At 37.8% G+C, this 24,569-nt stretch overlaps 1 protein-coding gene across 51 annotated transcripts in view; it reads right to left on the bottom strand.

The window, feature by feature from the left end:
• Positions 1 to 2,037: 2,037 nt before the first annotated feature.
• The window catches only part of nrxn1a (neurexin 1a), a 296,707-nt gene continuing 274,175 nt past the window's right edge, over positions 2,038 to 24,569 (bottom strand). For 17 of the 51 annotated variants that reach the window (XM_073917755.1, XM_073917778.1, XM_073917775.1 and 14 more), the window contains 2 exons: positions 10,390 to 10,471; positions 2,038 to 3,956 (listed from right to left, as the gene is read on the bottom strand). In XM_073917755.1, coding sequence (XP_073773856.1) covers positions 3,655 to 3,956; positions 10,390 to 10,471 — 384 coding nt within the window. In that variant the 3' untranslated portion in view covers positions 2,038 to 3,654. 51 annotated transcript variants of the gene reach the window in all.

The raw sequence follows: 24,569 nt of genomic DNA, 5'->3' as shown, positions 1-24,569 counted from the left end.
GGTTTGGTATGAAGTGCTCTAGGTTTTATTAAATGTGCAGTGCCAATAAGCTTAGGGTGAAAGTTTGTCATTTCCAAAAGAGGTGCGCGACTTATACAATGCGCGTATAGGAGCACTGTTCACACGTGATGCAGGTGCATTTTTCAGCAAAACATAGTTGAACTTTTCCGAATGCTGCAAGTGAGGAGATTGTAAATAAAAAAGGATGTCGCCAGAGTGGCTTTTTGGTTTCTTTTCTTGTGCATTTGTTTTTATTATAGGGACAATATAGTCATAGTCAACTTCACAATTTGCAATGTCCCATTATGTATTTAAATAATGATGGTTGGTTCCTTTGTAAACAAAACAAAATATGATAATCAAATGAGCTTTTAAGCAGAGTTTGAGGTTTACAGTATCATTATTATTCACACCTTACAGATCTACTTTAAAGTTTGCTTTGATTGTTCAGTATTTACGCTTTACCATTACAAACACTTTGTAACATTTTTATTTATCAAGTTTAAAACTCTCTTTAACAGTATTTTATTATAAAGAGATCAGAAATTTTGCCTAAATATTTTTGATTTTGACTATTAAAACTATTTGCCTTTGGAATTTTGGTAAATTAAAATAAAGTGAGTAAATTCTAATATATCCACAGTAAATGTATTGTTAAAATATTCAATAATTATGGATATCAAATGATATGAAACATAATGTCATGATGAATTTTTTTTTGCAATATTTCTATAGAGCTCTATTGTGAAATAAATGCACAGAGTTTACTGAAAGCACTTCTTTAAGCACTAAATCGCAATTAGTTAATAAACGTGAGTTAAGTAATTTTTCATGACGTTATTTTTGCCTACTTCATGGAAATGAGAAACTTGTTCAAATCCATTTTTGGAACTGAAAACGTATGTGAAACTGTCTCCATATCTAGGTTTAATTAAATATATTTATAGACCCAGGTAATGAGAACCATTCATTAAACTAAATCTGCCACAGAGAAGAGTTTTTTTTTTTCCTTATGAAGCCACCATTTACAGAATGGTAATGAATGCCGAACTGCATACTTCATGTTCATAAGCCAGGTCGATTTTACTGAGTGAGAAAAACATCAAGTTGAGGACCACAGAAAACAGGGTGTTAAATTCAAGGCGCTATGTCACGAAATCAATCATATAGCACCTTCAAGGTGAAGCTCATGATGAATGATGTTAGTACAGAAAGACACGCAGACTTTTCATCCTGTCCTGAAAAACGAATGCAATAATTTAATAAACCTACAGTGAAAAGCGTTTTATTAACCCAGGGCTGCGTATAACAAATATCAAGTCTTTGAATGGCAGAATTTTGCCCATACATGTTTTTCCACGTTTCGGTTTTTTGGTGATGATTGTGATGACTAAATAGAAAAAACATCACAGGTTTTCTCAAGGCCAGCCGTGACAAACCTTCAGCCCAGCTGCCCCTCCCTCCCACACTCCCTCCGCAAAGTGTGTTGAAATGAGGCCTGATGAAAAGTCTATGGCGGGTGTGAATAATTCATGAATCATAAATTACAGCGCATGCCTCCCTGTAGGGGTAGTTATTTCACACCAGCTGTTCCGTAGCCTCCTCCTGTGCAGAAAATTAAAGAGGCGCTATCCTGAACCGTCCACCGCCCTGACCAAGTCTCAGCACTGTCCACCTCTGCCAGAGCTTTTATCATGACATCTTGTTCTCTGCGAAAGGAACAGAATGGTGTGTTTTCTTTGTCATGATAGATCGATGGCTTCATTCAATATCTGCGCACATCGTGATGGGTCTCTGGGAGATTTTTTATGTGTGTGCTTGTGTAAATCATAAAGCAGCACTTTTTTGTTTTATTACCATGAAGTAAAGAACAAAATGATGCCGAGAAAGTCAGATGTCACACTGACATGGCGATTTTAAAGAGACTCAGCAAAGTTTTCTTTTATTGTAATGTGAAAACTCTGAGATTGATTGGTATTAAAGTTGAAACCACGTAGCATTCCCCTCAAATAAGAAGAAAAAGAACAAATGCATTCATAGGTCTTAATATTTTATTTATTCATTTGATTTTTCAAAACTATTTTTTTCATAATAAATCTTCACTTTGAGGTCATCAAAGAATTGTCACAATAAAAACAAAAGAAGGTATTATAGAAAAATTGTACACAAATAAAAAAACACACAAAAACAAAAAGCAACATTTTATTCAGAATGTCATATATTTTATACCTCTTGTACATTCCACACAGTACAAGATAGCAGAGAGAAGAATCTTTGCAAACACTTTGGAGGGGTTGTTTTCTCGATCTTTGTGCTTTTTTAGCTTTAATCCAATACTTAAGTTTTTTTTGGGAGGGCTGAATTCATTTGTTACCTTTTTGAGATTATGATATTGTCTCTCGGTAGACTCGGAGTCCTAAATACCATGCATAATTTGTTTGGTCACTAAGACAAGCAAGAGGATATTGCTTAAACAGTCCAAAATCGTATATGTTCCACATTTCGGTTGACTTTCCAAAACCTATACTCCATACTCTTTAATGTTGACACACCAAAGGAAAAAAATGAAATAAAACAGAGGAGGAGTATGTCAAAAAGAACAGATGCTGGAGATGCACATAAAGGAGGGAAAATCAAATCTGTATAGCTAATGGCAGAACTGTTCTATCGCTATAGCAACACATCGACATTTAGTTTTCTGTTTTTCGTTTTGTTTTCGCCTTGGTTTTTTCTAAAAAAAGAAAAAAAAGAAAAGGAAAATAAAGAAAAAAAAAAAGGAATTTGAAGAGCAGGTATACTGTAGTTGGCATCATCTATATAACAGGCTATAAAACACCACTTCAGCCACAGTCCAGAGAGCACACAGATAGTCTTTGCACCGTATATAAACATGTAATAAGATACTTTACGTGCATGGAGTTTTTCCTCAATCTATTCCGAATGGCCCCGGTATTCCTCTTTTTCGTCATCAGCGTCGTCTGTCATTGTTTTGACGCATACAAACAGAAGAAAATCCAACAACCTTTACACTTGGTTTGATTTTTAAGGCCTCCACAATTCTCTTTGACACCAAGGGTTTTATCCACCGAATGGAAATCAGTTTGGATCCTTCAGGAAGAGCTGTCCTTTCTCGTCCAAACATCCGCGCAATACTGCCATCGGAAAAGGGAGTCAAATACTTTGGCTGATTTAACAATCATAGGTAGCATCTCAAGTTCCTTTTCCATCCGTTCCCATTGGTGAATGTTCGTTTGGATTGCTGCAGATGGTTTTTCTGGCTGTAGAGGGGAAAAATGTTCCGGCAACACATATACAGGCAACATAATATGAAATACACTTAATTCTAACCAGCGGCCTTGTCTCTCAGCGATCCACAACTGGTTGACTGTGTGGAGTCTTCTTGTGCTGTTCTGTTTCGTTTTGTACACACTTGCCAGCTTTAGTAAAGTTCTGGTGTGCTTGGTTATAAAGTATGTTTTCTTGTTGTTAGTAAGAGTATATTGTGTCTTAGCTCAAACTAAGACCCGTTGTGTCTTTTTCAATTTTTTTTCTCAATTACTATACACAGGTGGATCTCCCCTCCCCCTTCATGTGTGAGTTCGGAGCACAGGATCTGTGGGTGGGTTGTAAGAAGGGGGGAGAAAGTCTGTGAGATCAGACGTAGTACTCCTTGTCCTTGTTCTTTTTATCTTTTTTATTTTTGGGCACGCCGATGGGCTTTTCTTTGACGGCAGCTCCATTGGGCTGCGTGGCAGAATTACTAATGTAGTTACGACTCTCGTCCACGTGGTAAGACCCTTCGTCGCGGTTTCTGTATTTGTACATGGCGTAGAGCAGGATTAGGATGCAGAGTGCAGCGGCTGCAACGATGCCTACGACCATGCCCGTGGTGCTGCTGGACTCCCGAATCACCTCTGGGCTCGGGTAACCCTTGGCCTCGGGAAGTGGTGGGTGAGCTGTAGACAGAAAGGGAGAAAGAGAGAGCGTTTATTCAAGCCACAGAGATGATGGTTTACTTCTATTATTGCATTTAGCAGTCAGATATCTCGTAATACACACTTATCAATAAGGCTGCTCACTCAGGTAACTAAATCTGCCACTGCTATGTCACTCTTATCACACATAATTGCATTCTTTTTTGTTGTAAAGGCAAATGGCACCATCTTGTGTCCCAATTTTCAAATTGTAGTGGAAAGGAAATGAGCTGACTGCATTGACAGTAAAGTTCACAATGTATTTTCTAAATGTGTCTTCAAGATCTTTTGGATGTTTCATTTTTATTTTGCTTTAACTTTGTCAGTTGACAAGAAGATTGTATATTCACATTAAGTAAAAACAAAAGGCTTCTCTGTAGTGACTTCTCAAATATGGGATGTCCAATCCTGGACCTGAATGGCCATTTTGGTTCACCTAGATCAAATCAATATCTTGAGACTCAAAGTTTTAAGTCATTCTGCAGCCATCGATAAACTGGTGTAGGATGTGGCCCTGCAGGACGTCTGAACACTGGATTTAAGATTCTTTTACACTGGCATTTTAGTTTGAAACGGTGTGCAATTCACATAAAGATCACAGATAATGTGAAAGCCATCATACAGGAGTGTACTGGGCTAGAAACCCAGAGTCTACTACCTGTGGGAGTCTGGTTTCATCTGAATTGTGGCTCAATCAAAGTGAATGTGAAAGCAACTTGGTCTTGTTTTGGAAGTAATTTGTGCAGGTTTTTGTGCAATGAGGGTGTCACTGTCAACAGAATGCATGCAATGGATGAGAGTTTGATCATCTCTAGAGAGTGAGTACACTATTACACTGTAGGCTTGCTTCCAGAGTAACAGATGAATGGCTTGCAATCAGCTTTTCATTTGGAAGCAACTTTCATGCATTTATTGCATGAGCGTCCCAAGTGACATTTACTTTGATGCCTTAAATAAAAAATAAAAAAACAATATAGTCACCTGCACAATGCGCAGTGCATGTTTGTGATTTGACAGGTTATGAATGAAAAATAAACAAATGTTTGTTGGAATTGAGTGTGAAACCTTTGGATGATATTAAATCTTACAATAAAATTCAGAATTTTTTGTTGAAACTAATTTAAGATAAACAAGATCCTTTTTATTTTTTCTCAAATAATTTCTATTTTCTTTTTTCTTAAATACAAAATAAAATCTTTTCTGCCATAAAAAATAAATATACAAATATTTGTAAATACAAACTAAACAAGACTTTAATATAAAGCAGGGGTATCTATCTATCTATCTATCTATCTATCTATCTATCTATCTATCTATCTATCTATCTATCTATCTATCTATCTATCTATCTATCTATCTATCTATCTATCTATCTATCTATCTATCTATCTATCTATCTATCTATCTATCTATCTATCTATCTATCTATCTATCTATCTATCTATCTATCTATCTATCTGTCTATCCGTCTGTCTGTCTGTCTGTCTGTCTGTCTGTCTGTGTGTGTGTTTAGATATGTAATAAATATGTGTTGTGGCATAAGCTAAGATTTTTGCATATTTACAAAATCCCCTGCTTTTACTGGGGACTGAGATGGCTGGTGTCTAGGTAAGCTTTTGCTAAATCATAGAGCAGTGGGTACAGAGGTGGTCAAGAGATCCTTCTACTGCAGTGGGACAGTTGTCACCCTCATCCTGCAGTTATAGCAAAAAAACAAATACTAATTATATAGTGCGATAGGGACGGGAGTTTACATGGTTATAAAAAGGGCTGCACAACATTGGAAAAAACGGACATTGCAATATTTTAGTTCACTGATATAAATGCAATTTCAGCAGATGACTTGAATAGCTTATAAAGAATTCATAATTTTAGATCAGTTGGGATGAATCTGTAGGGGAGAGTATCTGCATTAAATATAATTTAAAATGACAAGCAAAGTTAAATACAACAGAGAAAGGATGCAAATAAACAACGATTTCTGGCAAGTCAATCAGTATTCAGAAGTAGAAATTGAATGAGCGCTTTAGAATTATATTAATAATAATAATAACACTGTAATGTTTTAATAGAGTAAATAATTATATGTACAAAATCTTTAAGCTACAAACATTTCATTTATTGTGCCCAAATGGCTTAAATTTGCTTCGATTTCTTACTCTCAGGTCTTAAAAACATGCAAATAATAAACTTTACGTTTAAAATATGAAATTACTCCACTCTGTTTTTCACTGTAATGTCTGGTCAACAATTATCCCAACTACACTATTGCAGACTCGCACATTACGATATCGGTGCTGAAACGATATATTGTGCAGCCCTAGTTATAACGGTAAATAATTGATATTACTTGTATAATTAGTAATAGTATCATTGCTATACACTTAAAAGGAATAAACTTGAACATATTTGAATATTCAATAATAACCAAATTATTAAAAGATGCATAAACTAATTTAAAAAAAGAAGATAAAAAAGAAATCGATACAAGCGGAGCTGCAAATCTTCTGATGAATGTGCTTTGGCCAAATAATAGCTTTTTGCGAGCAGACATCTGTGACATGTTTTTCGCTGTAGAGACTGTTTATGTGCTGGATCATATTCATCGTGCTGTTAATGTGAGTAAACGTCTTTTTGTACAGTCTGTGTTTTGTCTGTTTCATCTCAACGCTGTTACTTTTAGTCTTTGGAAAACCAATATGCTGCCACACCTCTGATTTAAATCAGGATGGGGCCTCTTCAATGTTCACACCTCTCCCCGTACTAGAAACCGTTTGCTACCACTTGCGGTGAGCATGATGGTGTAGATGTAAACGGTAACAGCCCAACACATCTATTATAATTCGTTCAACATTTTTACTGATTTGAATCATCTGTAGTGAAACTAGAACAAGGCTGCAGGTGCACCAGGAATAAAAGCACTGATATTGCAACTAATGGGCCCAGCCTTCTTATGGCGAGTTCAAACGGCATGTTTTAGCCCCGATTTTGACTTGCCCACAGGTTTGACGAAATCGTAGACAAATGCCTGTAATCACATTCAAATCGGCGCTTGTTCACATGAGTAACAATCACACAGTTTAAACTATCAAAGATACAATCTGAGAGTATCGCAAATGAGTCGTCGATGCCTGTGAGAGATTTGGCATGCTAAACATCTGGACCTGAATCGGTGATTCAAAACCATGCCCTGTGAAATGTGTTCTGATTGGAAATAACACTGGAGATCACCTAACGCCAATGAGAAAGCTGCATCAAATATTAAGGCCAGCGGGAGATTGAGGGACAAACTAAAAGTTTTTCTTTTCAGTCTATTTGGATCCAAGAAATGGAGGAAAAACTAGTGGAAATTTGGCAGGAGAACTTGAGTCTGCTTGACGTGTCATCTAAGTAATGCCGCAACTGGGTCGAAAAAGCAAAATAAGTACAATTTCTGCCGCACCAAAGGCCTATTTTTCATTAAGTAGTTTATGACAAGATATACTACGTGACCTCGCATTGTTTCCATGTTGTGAGAGACGTAGTTTGTGGATCGAGACAAAGTTGGTAATTCTTCCTATTTTATATAGTGTGAAAACCCCTGTTGTCGATCAATCTTGCAGTGTAAACAATGCAGCGACGAAATGCTACCTCAGATAGCCATGCAGTGTAAAAACATCTGTGATGCGACTACTTTGAAAATCGTGCAGTCTGAACTCTGCATTAGCCTGCTCAAACCACCCACTTTCTTTAGATTAGCCTCCATGCAGACAGCAACCAGTAGATAAAGCCAAGTCCACAAACCTAAAATTGTATTTGCATTCATTTACTTTATTTGACAAGTTGTCATTTAAATCGGTTCACGAAGTGGGGTTTATTACTCTGTAATATTAACAATATAGCTGACTCGGCATTAATCACTCTTTTGAAAGTCATACTCATTTGGGATAATTATTTGGATGTTTTGCGAAAGTTTATTTATAAATGTTGACTAAAGCAGTGTCAACTCTGCATTTTCTTTCACAACCTTAATAATATTATTCAGTTCTGAGCTGACAAAAAATCCTAAGGAAAGAAATTAAACTAGAAAGAGCTCGAAAGAAACCTGAAAAATCAATATTTCTTTGCCAAATTGATTCCTCTCCTGACGAGATTAGATATCCCACTGAGAAACTGCTTCACGGCACCGTATATTCACTCCAGTAAACAGGATATAAACCACAATAATGACACTCAGCCTTGCGATATATGCATGTACCGCTGCTCAACAGACAAACTTGTAAGCTTGTGCTAACACACTTTGCCTTCGTCACAAAACGCATCTGGTTGATGCAGATAGAGCGATCAGGATGGATATGTCACACATTTTCCATGAGCTGTGACCAGTGAGTGAACCTTGCACGCTGGCTATTTATTCCTGGCAGAGAGAGCGGTGCGGTGAGTGGAATAGTGTGGTATAGTTTGTTCTGATTTATGTCTCTTGGAGAGAAGACAGTAACTGCGAGACAGCGCGGCTGCAGGCTGAGTGTAAACGTTCGGCAAAACAACACCTGTGACAAAGCCGTTTACAGCTTAGACCCGATTCGCTGCAACCCGCAGGTGCAGGAAATGAGATGATGACAAAGTACAGCAGGGAATTATGGATGGCGACCTCTGCTCAAACATCTGTTTTTAGAAATGGAGTGTGGAAGGAGGACACTTTGAGGATCCGTAACATCGTTTATCAGAGACCTTTCAGCTTCGGTCAACATTTTGTGTTTCTGTGCTTATTAGAAAGATTGCTGCATGGTTTGTCATGGATTTGCTTTACTTGCCCTACACATATGACTGCTGCATGAGCCACTAGCCCCTGTAACTAAGCCAGCTAAAGTAATCCAGATAGGGTTAACCTTTGCGCTTCATTTTTCTTGTCGAAAATGGTTTGTGCAGTTGACTGCGTAGCCAAGATGCGCCTGCTGTGTGGAGAAATGGGAAAAGCAGTATGCGCTACGCTAGCATGCTTGTTGGCCTTTTCTGAAAGTACACCATACCTGTCAACCCTTTTTCCTGGGACTCTCCTGTATCTTGCTATAATCCCGTAAAGGTATTTTCTCGTATTTCTCCTGTATTTTCAGTCTTTCTCTGAAGGGTGGCAAGAAACATTAAAGAGCTGAGCCTCCCTATACGCAACCCATACCACCGAACCACCAGGGGCCACCCCTTGCTCTAAAATGTGAGTCTGTTCTTTGCTTTCGCTTTGTTTAGGCAAGAAAACACTTTGAATCAAATATAAAACAGCGCGATTCCCCTTTCTTTTCATTACAGGGTTATGGGGGGCAAGAATCCCTTATTATGGTGGGCATTTCCCTTATTTTCACATCCCAATGTTGACAAGTATAAAGTACACCTCAACAAAATTTGCTTGGTTTTGCTCTTTAGCCAACACAAAATTAAAGAATAGGCATCCATGAGTACAAGGATGGAAAAATACAGACTTTTGGATATGTAATTGAATGGATAAATCAGGGACAATTTCAAAGATACCGATGACAGGTTTAAGTGTAATGACCTATTTAAAAACTAATCTAAGCAGTGAGCTCCCTCTGTGGCGAAAAGAAAATTAAAATACTATATTTACAGCACATAAACAGGGTAAATGATTTAATGTGGTTTAATGAGATATTAATGCCTGTTTAAAGAGGCAAAGTCCGATTACAAAAACTTATATAAACTCAGCACACACTACGATCACTTTGATAAAAGAGCACAATCAACAGTTCAGCTCAGGTAACGGCGCATTGTAATAACAAAACCATAAAAGCTTTTTAAAGTTAATCCGAGTTCCTGTTCAAACTAGCTGCGATGAGTACTGAACGCCACTTCATTTTGTCAGTCCTCGTATACTCTTCCTACACCATAGTGCCGCATTATTAAACATCAAACATGGATAAGCCTAGGAGAGGTTGTTTTTGGAAGCTGAGAAACATCGGATATGACAAATCCCTCAAGATCCATGAGGAACACTATAAAATGGATGCTGCCTGAAGAAGCATCATGGAAGTGCTGAAAACACAAGATGTGTTCTAGGTTTTACGCTCTTCAGCTAAGCCACGCTGTTCTGACTGGCTGGGGTGTTGTGTTGAATTTTAAGCATTCTCTGTGGGCAGGAAAATTACTTGTCACTGAAATCTCGTTGCGCATGACATGGTGGAAACATTATTTCTCGGATTGTTTTCATTTTTCTGGTGCGCTGTGTTCTCTTCAGAATGATGATGCCATTTGGTGTTTTAAACTATTTGTTCACATGAAAAACGATCTGCTGATTCTTACCTCAAACTACAGTGATCAGACATAAATTTCCTTTCTTTTAACTTTTTCATGCACTGGTTTCAAAAAGAACGATGAGAAAACATAGAACACACATGGACAGTAATAATATAAAAGAAAGATGACTAACCTAACCCACCTGAACTTGGGTCGCAAGGGTCAATGTCCTCATCATCGCTGGGGCATTCTGCAGACGCTACGAGAAGATCGTCCTGTACCAGAGAGACAGAAGAGATGAAGGGTTAGTCAAAAACACATTGTGGCATCATTACAGTTTTATAGGGCTGCTGTGTCATCTAAGGCCTCACGCTGTGAGAGACGAGGAAATGTCCTTTCCACTGCCACTCTGACAGGTCCTCTGAGCTTTGACTCACAGATGTGATCAAAGTTGTCCTGACCGTCAAAGGTCACAACTTTTCCACAAAAATGAACCTTTCGGTGGATTATAACACGCCAAATCGCCTTAGAGTACAGTCTAGAGAGTTCCACATCAAGGCAGTTGAAAATATCGATCAGAACAGCACAAACACGTACATAAAGACTTCCCAAATCCCCTGACGAATACTATTTTGCCGGCAGTTGTTTTATAAAGACAGCCATGCAGGAACATGTGGAGTAAGGAGCATCAATTCCCCTCACATCCTTCCGTCCCGCTGGAAAACAATCTCATCAAATGTGCTTTCTAATCTGACATAAAACCATAGGAAGCAAATCTACACACAAGCCCTATCAATGACAGCACACAGCGCCAAGATGCGCGCAACAACACAAACTGAAGGAAATCTTGCCTCTGTTCCAGTGATGGTTCCGAAGGGAAAGAAAGCCATGTTGAGATTTCACGGTTTGAATTCCAAAGATGCTATCCGACTGTGGTTTAATAGCTCAGAACGTCTCTCCGTGCAGGAATTCTCCATCAACTATGCAAAAAGGCAGCGAGCTCGATGTTCCTCTCAGCACCACGGAAGAAAATTCTATCTGACGACGTCGCTTTGGTGGCATCCATTTAGTGCCAGTCTTCACACTTCTCTCTCTCTCTCTCTGCAATTAGCCAGAGTGTGTATACATTTGCCAGCTGGCCAAACGTGTACATGCATGTGTGTTTGTCCCAACAGAAATGCAGGGCTGGGTGAGTGAGTGTGTGCGTGCACGCAGGGAGGGAAGACATCGATTTGTCTCTGAGCTCACACAGTCTGCCCACAGGCTGCGGGGCAATGCCCACGCCAATCAGGACCTTTCACCATCATCACAGCCACGCAGACCACACTGAACAAGGAAAGAGAGAGAGAGGTAGAAGAAAGGGAAAGTGGGAGGGTATCCTGCACAGTTGTTTCAAAGTGCTTGCCACAATCACATGGTTGCCATTTTCCTTGCAGCAATATCTGTTCAACTCCCAGCTCTCAAACACCCTGCAAGTAGGTCAGTGCGGGTGAATAATTTAGATCCCTGACGTTACAGAGCTGGTTTGTGTGCTGCTGCCGCTGGAAAGCTGGGAGACATGGAGGTAATGTGTTGCAGCAGGAGTGCACAACACAACCCTTGCTAAAGGCCGGCAGCGGCATCTGTCTGCTCAACTCTAGAGAGAGAAGGAATAATAACAAGGAGATCCTGGAAGACATGGGCCGCTGGGTAAAGTAATCCATGCTGCTTCATCTCGCATTCTGTAAGCTGACAGGTAATGTATAAAATGTCACAACTATCATGGACATTGAGATTAGCAGTCCACCAAAATGTGATAAAAAGCACGGGGGACAGGTACACTTGCTTAATAATGCAAAGGATTACGCTTAATGTTCCTTCTCTTTCACATGGCCGCTGAGAGAAGAGGGATGCAGGAACAGTGGCGAAAGATCTGGAGACGAAACAAAGCTTGTCTATTCAAACCCCAAATGTGGAGATACATGAACTAACACTACAATCATTCCAATTTATATGAAATTGTTGGTATTACAGATAAAATGTCAACCATTCAAAAGTTTGGGGATTTTTTTTTTAAAGAAAAAACACCATATCATCCAAACATAAGCACAGTCTATTTGACCGTAGGGTGTTGTGGGGATTCGTAAAATGCAATTGGTGACCTTGTTTATTTGAATCAATTGTTTTATCTCACTTAGTGGGTCAAAGTGAATGATCCACTAAGTCACATCTGGGATGATTGACAACATCCCTCACAGTAGCCTAGTATTTTTTTTATCTATTTTTAAAAATTACTGCATCTGTGTAGGCTTGTCGATATAATGACTTATTGCACGATATATGAAAATGAGGGTGGTTAATTTTGGAGGTGCGACATATTGTCTATTATAAATGAAGAAATTTAAGATGATGATGATTATGCCACATAATATAACAAGCTAAGTTTTTTTGTCAAAGGCGCTGCATTCTGCTTTATGTGGAAGGTAGGGCTTATGCTGCATCTCCACGCACAGACTCAGACAGAATGCAAGAGACAGTGGATAGTGGATGTGAAGAAGACAAGACGCGAACCCACTGATTCGTGTTTAGGAGCTACAGTCAGTTAGGATAAACAAGTTGCGATGGACTTGGTTTCTAAGTCACAGTCTTCAGCTCCGATGTGGGAACAATGAAAAAGGAGAGCCCGTTAATGTGAACAAGCCGATATGTCGAATTTGTTTCAGAACAGTGGCAATAAATAAAGGCAACACAAATAACCTTAAATCACACCTAAAACATAACCACCCTACCCATTTTTTTTAACATGGGAACAACAACTGTAGTTGGTACTGGAGAGGGGTCTTCCAGACAGTTAACTGTAATGGATGTGCCAGTTTTACCTGGCAGTGCAAATATAAACATGTCAGCACAAAATGGCGCACACTCACAGACAGGTACCATTAGTTAGCTAAAAAGATGCAGCTGTTAAACACACTCGAAAAACCAGCATAAAAATTGGTGCAAACCTTTAATAAACAGTCCTGTCTCGGAATCTACCTGATTGTTTAAAAAAGGTGCCTGAGATGCTTTAAAAGGCACTTTTTGTTTACATCTACTATTTATTATAATTATTTGTTTTTTTAAGATATTTTTTTCATGTTTCAATTTCAGACATTTAAATATTCTTAAAATAAAATGTTCTTTGAAACAGTGTACCTGAATTATTACACAATTATGTTGTAAAAATGTATTATTTTTTATTAGGTAATAGATATATAGATATAAGTTATAAAGTGGCAATCATATCATTTATCGCAATCAATTTGGGTACAATATATTGCCCAGCAAAAAAATAGATATCGTGATAGCCCTACATCTCTGACATTGACCAAGCATTTCTGCAGGAGGTGAGACAATAGTACTGATGCTGGTTAGGGAGGGGCAAACTTGGTCCTGGAAAGCTGATGTCCTGCAGAGTTTTGCTCCAACATGAATCAAACACACCTGAACATGCTAATCATTGGCTTCAAGATTACTAGAAAACTATAGAATGTATGTTTGATTTGGGTTGGATCTAAACTCCGCAGGACACCCGCCCTCCAGGACCAAGTTTGCCCATACCTAGAATTATATATAGAGGAAAGATTCACAAAGCTACAGCGACTCTGATGTTTTTCTGTGGACAAGAAATTAGTACAAAACACTGCTTTAATAGCCATTGCTTATTTATGCTCATATTCCTGTAAGTCTGTCTGCAGATTCACCATTTTGACATCTTGCACTATATTAAAGATGGTAAATGATAGTTCTGAAGCCTGTTGCTGAAAAAAAACTCGTAATTTAATCTTTCAAGCTCTGTTGCATGGATGTGCTATTTAACTTAAACTGTTTATTAACAACTGAAGTTAAAGGTTAAAACTTAAAGTGGTGATAAGGACTTCAAATATTCTGAGGTCTTTAAAATTGCTTAAGGTATTGGAATTACCTTTAGGATTCCAGCAGATACCCTGTACAAAGCTTAAATATTTTAACTGTAGCAAATTTCCAATCATTCTTTTAGTGATCTTTATAAATACACATTTTCCTATTATGCATATGAATTGACTTGTCTGTTCTTTGCCTTGTTCTAATTGAGTTGTTTTAATATTATTTCTAAATAATACATCATTGAAAAACCAGATTAGAGCTGGCAATTACGTTCACAAAAATCTAAAATGGCCAAGGCATGTTTTCCAATTAGATTCAGATTTTTACTCATTAGATGAAACTAACAATATAAAAAACGAATATAATTGTAGAGGAGAAAAGAATCTGCTAAATGACTAGATGTCATTGCGATTGGCGACTTTATATGAAGATGCTCCACCCAAACCATTGTTAGGATCTCTATCTGTTTTCAGCTCAGACAGCTGAACGCCAGAAACCAACCGTTCTCTCCCTTTCCTCTTTTGGAAACACTGCCCCTCAGCAAAGTGTCAAACTCAACTCTAAGTCCTCAGATGTGGCGTTACACAAGCGCTTGAGCATGAGGCTGTTTTCTGCAGAAAAGTCACGTATGACTAAGACCGAGCCTTCAGCATCCATCTGCCTGAGCTCGCCGTTCTCCTCCATCCACTGCCCACTCAACAGCTGTGCTGAGGCGGATGAGGGGGACAGCAGCGGCCTACATTAAATGACTGTCCGTTTTCCTCCTGTGCAACATGTTAGAGACGGTGGGTGTGCCATAAGAGCATCATTTGCACACAGACACCACATGCACAGTATTAGACTCCCTGTTTTGTTTGTGCTTAATTACTGCCCTGCCAACAGGCACAATAAGGGATGTGACACGGCGCCCGAGGGAGGGAAAGAAGACGTCGCTCAGTTCACCTGCGAACACAGAAGGGGAAGCAGCTGTGCCCTAATGAGGAAGGAGGTACCTCAACACTCACACACACAAGCTCCACCTCCATTTAGCCCTCTACAATTACCTCGCAGCTGCCAGACTGATCTATAGAGACACAGATTAAAGTAGGACCTGTACATGGCCTGAATAAGAAAGGAAAGAGACATGGCTGGATCTGTCCCACTGACCTCTCCAACTCTAAACCGTATTACTTTGCTTATGCAGGACCTCTTTACACCTGCTATCATTTATTCACCCTTTCGTTTCAGTTTGTTTCATCTGTTGGACACAATTTAAGATACCTATGAGGAGTGCTGGAAACAAGCAATTGACTTCCATTGTATTTTTTGTACCCATTACAGTAATTCTTTATCTCTATTGTCAATGGTTACTAGTTTCCAGCATTCAAAATATTGTTCTTGTTCAATAGAAAAGGAAACTACGAGCTTAAAACCATTTAAATTAGAATAACCATTAGTAAATTAGAATTTCTGGGTGAACTATGGACCCTTTTCACATTTCCCCGTCTCTCAGTAGAGGAAGTCATCATACTGTAGTTGGGTAAGATTGGACCGTAGTGGAAAATTACAACACTCTTTTTTTTTTTTTTTGTTTGCAGTCCTATTTGCTAAAATAATATCAGAAAAACTCTACAATGGTGTTGTCAAGCCTTTCAGATAAAGAGCTTGGGATCAATGCCTTTTATCTGTTTATTATTGTTCTATACATTCTAGACACAGCCTTATTCAGTTCAAAGTATAACACAGACTTCGATATTTTAAAACAAAGCTTAGTAAATTCTGTCCCTCTGTTTCCTCCACATGCAACAAGTGTAAAAGCAGATTTATACTTCTGTGTTAAGCGCATGTGTATAATCTGGCACAGCCTTCGCACAGTCGCATAGCCCTTACCGTGGCTGATGTGCACCACTCAAAAAATGTAACTACATGTGCTAGCTCTGTGATTAGCTGGCTTGGTAGTTGTGACAAGTGTGTGAGGTGCTGAGAGCCACATACCCGATGCAGTGAGTGTTTACAAGTGTTGAGTCCCGTGAAGGAGGTTGCAGAAGTAGTTTTAGCTACTTCTACATTAAGGTAACGTTCAGAGACAATCAAAACACATGCAAAGAAACTCGATACAGAGAAGCATAACATAACACTTCCGAAACACTAGCTGTCAGTAGATTATTGCAGAGGAGCACAAACAGCACAAAGTATAAATGAACGGCTACGCGCAAGGCATGCGCCATGGAGCACGGTGATAGTTTAATGAAGAAGTATCTGCCGAGGGTATCTTTTTTAGCCCTGTATTCAAATTCAGTTTTTGCTTAGAAATATTTCAGTTCTAAGGTTTCTGATTGTGTTTAACTCCCTGACCCAATGACAGCATTTTTTGGTTGGTCAGATTTCTTGAGACTCTTAACTGAAATATGGGTTTACCTGTTCAGTATGGCATGATCATAGCTAATAAAGTTATCCTTTGTTTCATGAAAAAAATGTTAGACCTTCTTTTTCTGATTGGCTTCTTGGACTTACCTCTACTTTACATTTGGAAAGAATTAGATATGCCGCCTCTGGGAAATCAAAATTTGATAAAATATGGGATCTTCTGTAGTCTTATTTTTTTTTTATAAACAACATAAAGACTAATAATGATTAATTTCTGAAGAGTTGTAATTTTTTTCTCTCTCTTTATATCCATTGCTGTATCTGTATGTCTCGTATGTTGGCATTTTCCTTTGTTTCATGCTTTATTTTACATTCTGCACAGATTATTGTTACATCATGGGTTAGTGTGGAATGAAATTGAGTGAGACTGATAACAACAGTAAGAAGAAAGAACATCAAATTTAGTGTCCTGCCCCTGAGACGCTGCATCAGAAACCCCTCGCACAAGTGGTAGTTCGTTTTTTTTTTTTTTTTTTTTTTTGTAATTTGATGCAAAGATAATTTTATACATACATGAAAACATATTCTAACATAAACATATCATGCATGGTGATGACTGTTAGTCTTGTGAAAAGGGCCAATTGTCCAAAACAGTCACTAGTAGGCAATGCTTTAATACAGGTGTAAATAGAGACTCTTTACTCTTGTCCATTTTTAAATCACTTCTAGAGGCAAGGATTTTACTTTTTTGTAGTGTAAATATACAGTATGCGGTCTAATACATTGTGACAATTTCAATCAGTTAAAATGATGCATCAACTGCTTAACATAATCAATAAATCACTAGTCACATGCTCCTAAAATATATCAAGATATTCAGTGATTTAATGCCTCATGATTTTTTTTGCTCATATTTTTATTGAATAATACAAGTAACAAAATGCATCATAAAAATGCTGTGATGCATTTAGAGTAAGATGTTTAGTTGTGTTTTGTTTTATGAGCTACTAATAATGGTTCTTTACACATTGTTTTAACATCTATTTGCTTTCAAACTTGCTTGCATATGAAGAGTTTGTGTGTATACTGTATATATATATGTATATATATATTTTTTCTCCTACCTATTGTCATTTTCTGCAAATACATGCTGTAAATGATGTTATCTTTATTTGAGGAAATTTTCAGTAGCTTGTAAAACAAGACAATAAACAATTTGCACAACATGTACCCATTAATGCCAATTCTTATTTTTCTCTGCAGCTTGATATATTTGTTTATCTCCGCATAAATATGGATATTTATTCCTGTTTTTGTAAATATATATTATATTCCAGTCGCCTGGTAAGTCATCCTATTTTCTACTATTATTTGGCTTTTGCTCTAATTTGGGATATAAAAATACAGACTCTCAAGATCTGTCACATAAAATGGTTTCCCTCAATCTAATATATCACATTTTTCAAATCCTTGTTCTATAATAATAATATACACTCAAAACCAAACAAACAATATCAATTTTACAGCCGATCTGAGATGGCGAGGCTCAGCCACTCACATTCACCTCTATCTCTCCATCTCTATTTCTTTCAGTCATGAAGATGCTCGTATTCCACCACGAATACGAATATCTCAGAACAGTGCACCGTCTGTTGTTGTTGCCATGGTGACATGAAGATTCAGCCTGTTCAAAATGATAGGAAATAAAAACCGAATCGCCTCGGTGGCTCAGCTGGGACCTGCAAAGCAAACCATTGATTTCTCACTAGCTGTTTTTCTTATTTTTCCCCCCTATATTCCTTTTCCTTCAGCCAGAGTGAGAGAAATAAAGAGCGAGAGAAAGCACAAGTACATCAAAGTCTGCCAGCTAACTTAGGAGCCTGCTAATGAAGTGTGAATATTCATAGAGATGTCCTGGTGCTAAATGCAGGCTCACTTTTGTATGGAGCTGTGTTTAAAAAACCAAGAGCTCATACAATGAATAAAAAATGGCCACTGATGCACTGCAGTATTCTTTAACAAGAACAGAGGAAAGAAAAAAATACCACAGGAAACACAATGGAGATTTGCCTGCTAGTACATGGCTAGCATGCACAGAAAAATATAGAGCTGGCCCACAGGGCCTCCACTTGCACTCACTGACATCATGTGCGGATACAACATTGTGAAAAAAAGAGAAAACAATGTAAGTGCAGGCTGAATTTTTCATTTCATTTTCTCTTTCTGTACTAAGAAGACTAATAGAGAACAAAATCCTTCATAGACGTGAAATTCAGCCAAGAAAGATTCTCATTTAGGTATTTGACTGTCATCACATTTTAAAAGCTTTACTTATAATTAGTAAGCTATAATATCTCATTTATAATCTTTATAGTCGTGAATAAAAGTGTTGGATAATAAGAAATAAAAAGCAGTTATTTTGTTCCTTTAAGCACGTTTGTTAAAGCTTTTGGCTGATTATTATTCTGGTTTATAACCACTAACATGTTACGGTCCAAATTCAGATTAATGAAATCAAATCACTTTTTTTCGTCTAGTGGGGCAACTTCTTACACTTAAAAAATATAGCAAATAGTAAAGTTAAAATTTTCACAATTTACTATTTAAAAACCCTTAACTAAAAGGATTTTAATTATCCAAATAAATATTTAAAAAATGTTCTGTTCTCCCCCCCCCCCAAAAAAAAAAAACAGGCAAATGGATAAGGACTGACAGTAAAAGTTCCCAAAGTACTTTTGACTCACTCTGAGAAGACATGTGAGTCACAAGTAGCCATTACAAGCAACTCCCAGGGGTTATCCAAGTGGGCATAAATAAATCTGATCATACACGCTGCCCACAGAGAGTACACGCCATTACAGACTGAAGCAGCAAACCTCAGACATCCCGTAACACAGCACACACTTGTTCACAGCACACCGAGTTAAACTTTACTTGAGACAGTTCTTGATCTTCAAACACTTTTAATTGGGGGGGAAAAAAAAGCAAATCAGAAAAAGATGACATGTCGTAGGGCATTTGAAACCACTGTAGGAAGCATCTAGTTAAGGAGAATCTGGCATGCCACAAATTACTCTGGAAATGCAAACTAGATAAAACCGATGTGGACGTCGGCAACAATGGATGCCGATCTCACAAAAGCATCGCAACTTTTCTTTCTTTTCCCAGAACTCCCTCCCTGCTGCCCCAATTCTCTCTTCTTCTTTCTCTCTGTCTCTCTCTCTTCTCGCTCGCTCTACGTGCAGAGCGCTGCAGACAAATGGTGCATGCCTCTTTCGCTGCATGGATATGACAACATCAAAGACTCTGCATGCGATGATGGCTGGATGGAGAAGGACCGTGAGAAAGAGAGACTACCTGGGATGAGGAACAATGCCACCTCGCATCCATGATGGCAGCCTGGCTACACTGTCTGCTTTCTGTTTAGGTGAGAGTTTGTCCTCTCTCCCTCTCTGATCTCCCCGTCCCTGCTCCTAGAGCAATAAAAAAATAAAATAAAAAAGCCCCACACCAGTAAAATAAAGTCCGCTCTGTCAGATCAAAAGTGATGACTGGAGAAGTCCTACTTTGGTAAGCAGATAGGGATGATAAATTGTCTCTGCATCAGGAGAGACTATGAGTGCCTTCTACAGACTAGGAGAGAGAGAGAGAGAGAGAGAGAGAGGGAGGGAAGGCGTAAGCAAGGGAGAAGAGAAAACGAGAAAGATACACACCGAGAGAGGCGGGAGAGAGGGAAAATACGGTATGACTGCAAGCCGATCACCTGACTCCTTTCAGCCAATCGCAACTCCGCTTGAGGTTGCTAAGGGTTTGCTCAGTTGGAGACATTTTATTATAGCATTTTTTTTTTTTTTTTTTTAGAAAGAGATTGATGTGTGGATGTGGAAAAAAAGGGGGGCTTGCACACCTTCTGCCCTGCCATGAAACTCCATAGAGAGACAACCCACAATCTAACATCAAACACGCATGCACAGTCTCAGAATACATCTCAGAATGGGAATGTTACACAACGGATAGCAAAGGCTCCACGTTTTCATCTCCACCGGCCCTCTTGCGCCTCTTGAGACCTTGGGTTATTCTGCTCCATCTTAATGCCTCCGCCAGCCAAACTAACCAGCGTGAACACTCGTTTAACTCGTATTTAAATGCAAGCTTTGGGCATGTACACGCTTGCCCAGAAAGGAGGGGTGGAACGGATAAAGAGAGATACGCGGTAGGCACCGTTTTTCACACAGTGGTCATTCTCACGTGACTGGATTCGTCCCCTGCATGGGCAGAATCTCCACCAAATGAAGCCATACATTATAAATGTGACAGAATTAATAAAAAAGGGAACAAAAACGTACCAAGGTCTTGTTGGCCACGCAAATTGGAGACTTGAGATGATGGGTCAAAACACAAATATCTGCTTTCATGCACGAGCCACACTGAATTAACCAGGTCTTCATTACCCTAAAGCAAACAGATTAATAATCATTTGTAATATCTACCACCTCCAGGGAGAGAGCGAGCGAGAGAGAGGAAAACAGCAAGCCAGGAAAAGTAGCTGAGCAGCAGTCCATTTTACTACTCTCTTTGTGCCAGCTCAAACAATCGTATTGATTGACTGATTTAGGCGGTCAGTGTAAATGAGCACTGGGACAACAGTGCACGCAGGGCAAGTCACAGGATCCATTAATTGGACATAAGTGGAAAAAAAAAAAAAAAGTCAGATGAATCTGGACCAAATCTGTGTGTGCTGAACACTACTGCCCTCATGATGCAACACAATGAAACGAGTTGGTACCTCATTAAAAGTACACGTGAAGCTTGTTGCAGGACTGTTGTATTTTGGGAATTGTGACACACGGATCACACACACATAGGCACCTCAAATTGAGGTCATACTACAGTGTTTAATTATAGCTACTAACTGAATACTACACATTTAAATAAATTTGAAATTAGTCAACATTGTGAATTTTATTTGGACAAAGGTTTAACAGAGTAATTTTGGGGTCATTTATTTATTTTTAATTAATTTAAAATGTTCAAATATATATATATATATATATATATATATATATATATATATATATATATATATATATATATATATATATATATATATTAAGTCAGAATTATTAAACCTCTTTTGATTTTTTTTTTCTTTTTTAAATATTTCCCAAATGATGTTTAACAGAGCAAGGAAATTTTCACTTTATGTCTGATAATATATTTTCTCCTGGAGAAAGTTTTATTTGCTTTATTTTGACTAGAATAAAAGCAGTTTTTAATTTTTTAAAAACTATTTTAAGGTCAAAAATGATCAGCCCCTTTAAGCTATAATTTTTCAAGTATACAGAACAAACCATCATTTTAGAATAACTTGCCTAATTACCCTAACCTGCCTGGTTAACCTAATTAACCTAGTTAAGCCTTTAAATATCACTTTAAGCTGTATAGAAGTGTCTTGAAAAATATCTATTAAAATATTATGTACTGTCATCATTGCAAAGATAAAATAAAACAGTTATTATAAATTAGTATAAATTAAAACTTTTATGATTAGAAATGTGTTAAAAAAAATCTGCTCCCCATTAAACAGAAAAGAGGGAAAAAATAAAGGGGGGGCTAATAATTCAAAGGGGTTAGTAATTACGATTGCAACTGTAGCTACTCACTGAATACATGTATAAAAAAACTGAAAATTGAAAAGGTTTAATAGACTAATTTTGGGGTCATTTATTTATTTTTAATCAATTTAAAATGTTCCAATAAATCAAGTGAAAACTCATTACTGTGTATTGATATACAGCTATATGGCAAAAATTGAAATACCTCCTTAAAATTTCACTGGATTTACTAGCTATGCATTTAACAATGTAAATATATAAAAGTAAACATTACTTCTTTCCTATCTATTTATCAATCCATTAAATTTATACATAATTTTTTGCATAAAATTATAAATGGCCAAATTATGCCGTTACATTTTTTGTGTCTTAAAATCAGAGCCAATGTTGTTCTACCAATTGCTCTGAATTTTTCCCAAATCTGTTTAAAGCAATGATCTCAAAGTCAATTCCTGGAGGGCCACAGCTCTGCATAGTTTAGCTCCAACCACCTCCAGCTCACGCCTGCTTAATAGTCTCTATAGCCTTGAACACCTTTATTAGTTGGATCAGCTGTGTTTGATTAGGGTTGGAGCACAACTGTGCAGAGTTTCGGCCCTCCTGGAGTTGACTTTGAGAACTATGGTTTAAAGGCATGTGGGGAAAAATTCTGTGCTCATTAAGTGAAATACAGTATCTGAATTTGGCAACAATCACTGTATAGTCAAAATGATAATTGCTATAGTGAAATTATATATGAAATATTTCATTCATACATGTAAAACTTGTTATATATATATTATTAGATAAATAATTTCATATTACTTACATTTTTAAGTTCTAGATTTAGATTTTCTTTATTTTTAACAAAACTCTTAAAGATTGAGATCCATGCATTTTTCTGTTAAACAACATTTTCCACTATATTAGCCTAAATATTCATGTTTTACTTGTACATTAAATCATTAAGACATATCTAACTGTTTATTTGAATAAATGTGTCATAAAAACTTGTAATTAAAGCCATTACGTATATTATAATATTTTAACCATAAATTACAAAACTATTTAAAAAATCTGTAGAATAAATACATTCATTCATTTTCTTGTCGGCTTAATCCCTTTATTATTCTGGGGTCGCCACAGCGGAATGAACCGCCAACTTATCCAGCAGGTTTTTATGCAGCGGATGCCCTTCCAGCCGCAACCCATCTCTGGGAAACATCCATACACACATACACACACACGCATACCATACGGACAATTTAGCCTACCCAATTTACCTATACAGCATGTCTTTGGACTGTGGGGGAAACGAAGGCAGGGAGAACAAGCAAACTCCACACAGAAACGCCAACTGAGCCGAGGTTCGAACCAGCGACCTTCTTGCTGTGAGGCAACAGCACTACCTACTGCGCCACTGTTACGTTAATATAAATAAATATATTACATTATATAATAAGTAAAACATTTTTATTTTAAATGCAATTTTCCATATGAGCCATTTATAATTCAATTCCCCACTGTTAAATAAATAAATACATGAATAAATTAATTCTTTTTAAAATCATATATTTTGTTTTTTTTATTCTCTTCGCTGTACAATTATATTTCTTCTCTGCTGTAGAAAGTTTGCTTTCTTCTTAAATAATTACATTTTGTACATTACCAACATTCGGCAGACATTTCCAACAACTTCAATGCCTATCACACACATATCACACACATTCACGTTCATCATTTTCACTTATGAAGCTAAAACAAACCAAATTCACACACATTTTTCTCACACAATTTCCATATATTTTCCCAGTGTGAAAGAACTGATTTGTAATGACACCAGGACCACACACACTGTAAACACATTACAGTAATTTTCAGTGAACATTTTAACCAATGGAGAAAAAAAAAAAAAGTGACCTATTTTGCATCTGCTGGAATCAGTTCCACTCGGCGCCAACACAGGGCATCTATAAATGCATGACTCTCACGTGGCACACGCCCACGCTGCCATTTTCTAGGCAGAGAAGTGGCGCTTCACTGCCCTCTGCCCATCTCTAGATCTAAAAGATACCCCAGGGTGTTTAATGACATGCATAGCTCACACAGGAAATGCTAATATATTATTTAAAGCCCAGCACATATCCTGACGGCCCAGCGCAGCAAGATGTCCCAGCAGATCAGAATAAACACACGGGTTCCTGGCATGCCAAATCCCATCGTGCCCAACACCGCGGCCGCAGATGTGAAGGGATATCACAAACATGGCATCAAAAACAAGACAGACTAGCCACATAGATCCATAAACATGATGATGTAACAGGTAAAATGCAGAGAAAGTATACTTTACAGAAGAAAAAGAGCTAAGAGAAAGAGTGGGACCAAGCGTAAAGAAGATAATACAAAAAAACAAGCTGTCACTTCTGAACATCAGTCGTGCGGGTGGCAGTCACAAAGGAAATCAACTTCTGATAGAAATATTAAACATCTCATCTGTCAGTCACCAGCAGACGGTGCATGCATGTGTTTTTCTAAGCATGTTGGGCTC

The sequence above is a fragment of the Danio rerio genome, chromosome 12 (genome assembly GCF_049306965.1).
Source record: "Danio rerio strain Tuebingen ecotype United States chromosome 12, GRCz12tu, whole genome shotgun sequence".
NCBI classification, from domain to species: Eukaryota; Metazoa; Chordata; class Actinopteri; order Cypriniformes; family Danionidae; genus Danio; species Danio rerio.
The sequence above is the reverse complement of the archived record's forward strand: the minus strand, read 5'-3'. Positions and strand labels throughout refer to the sequence as shown.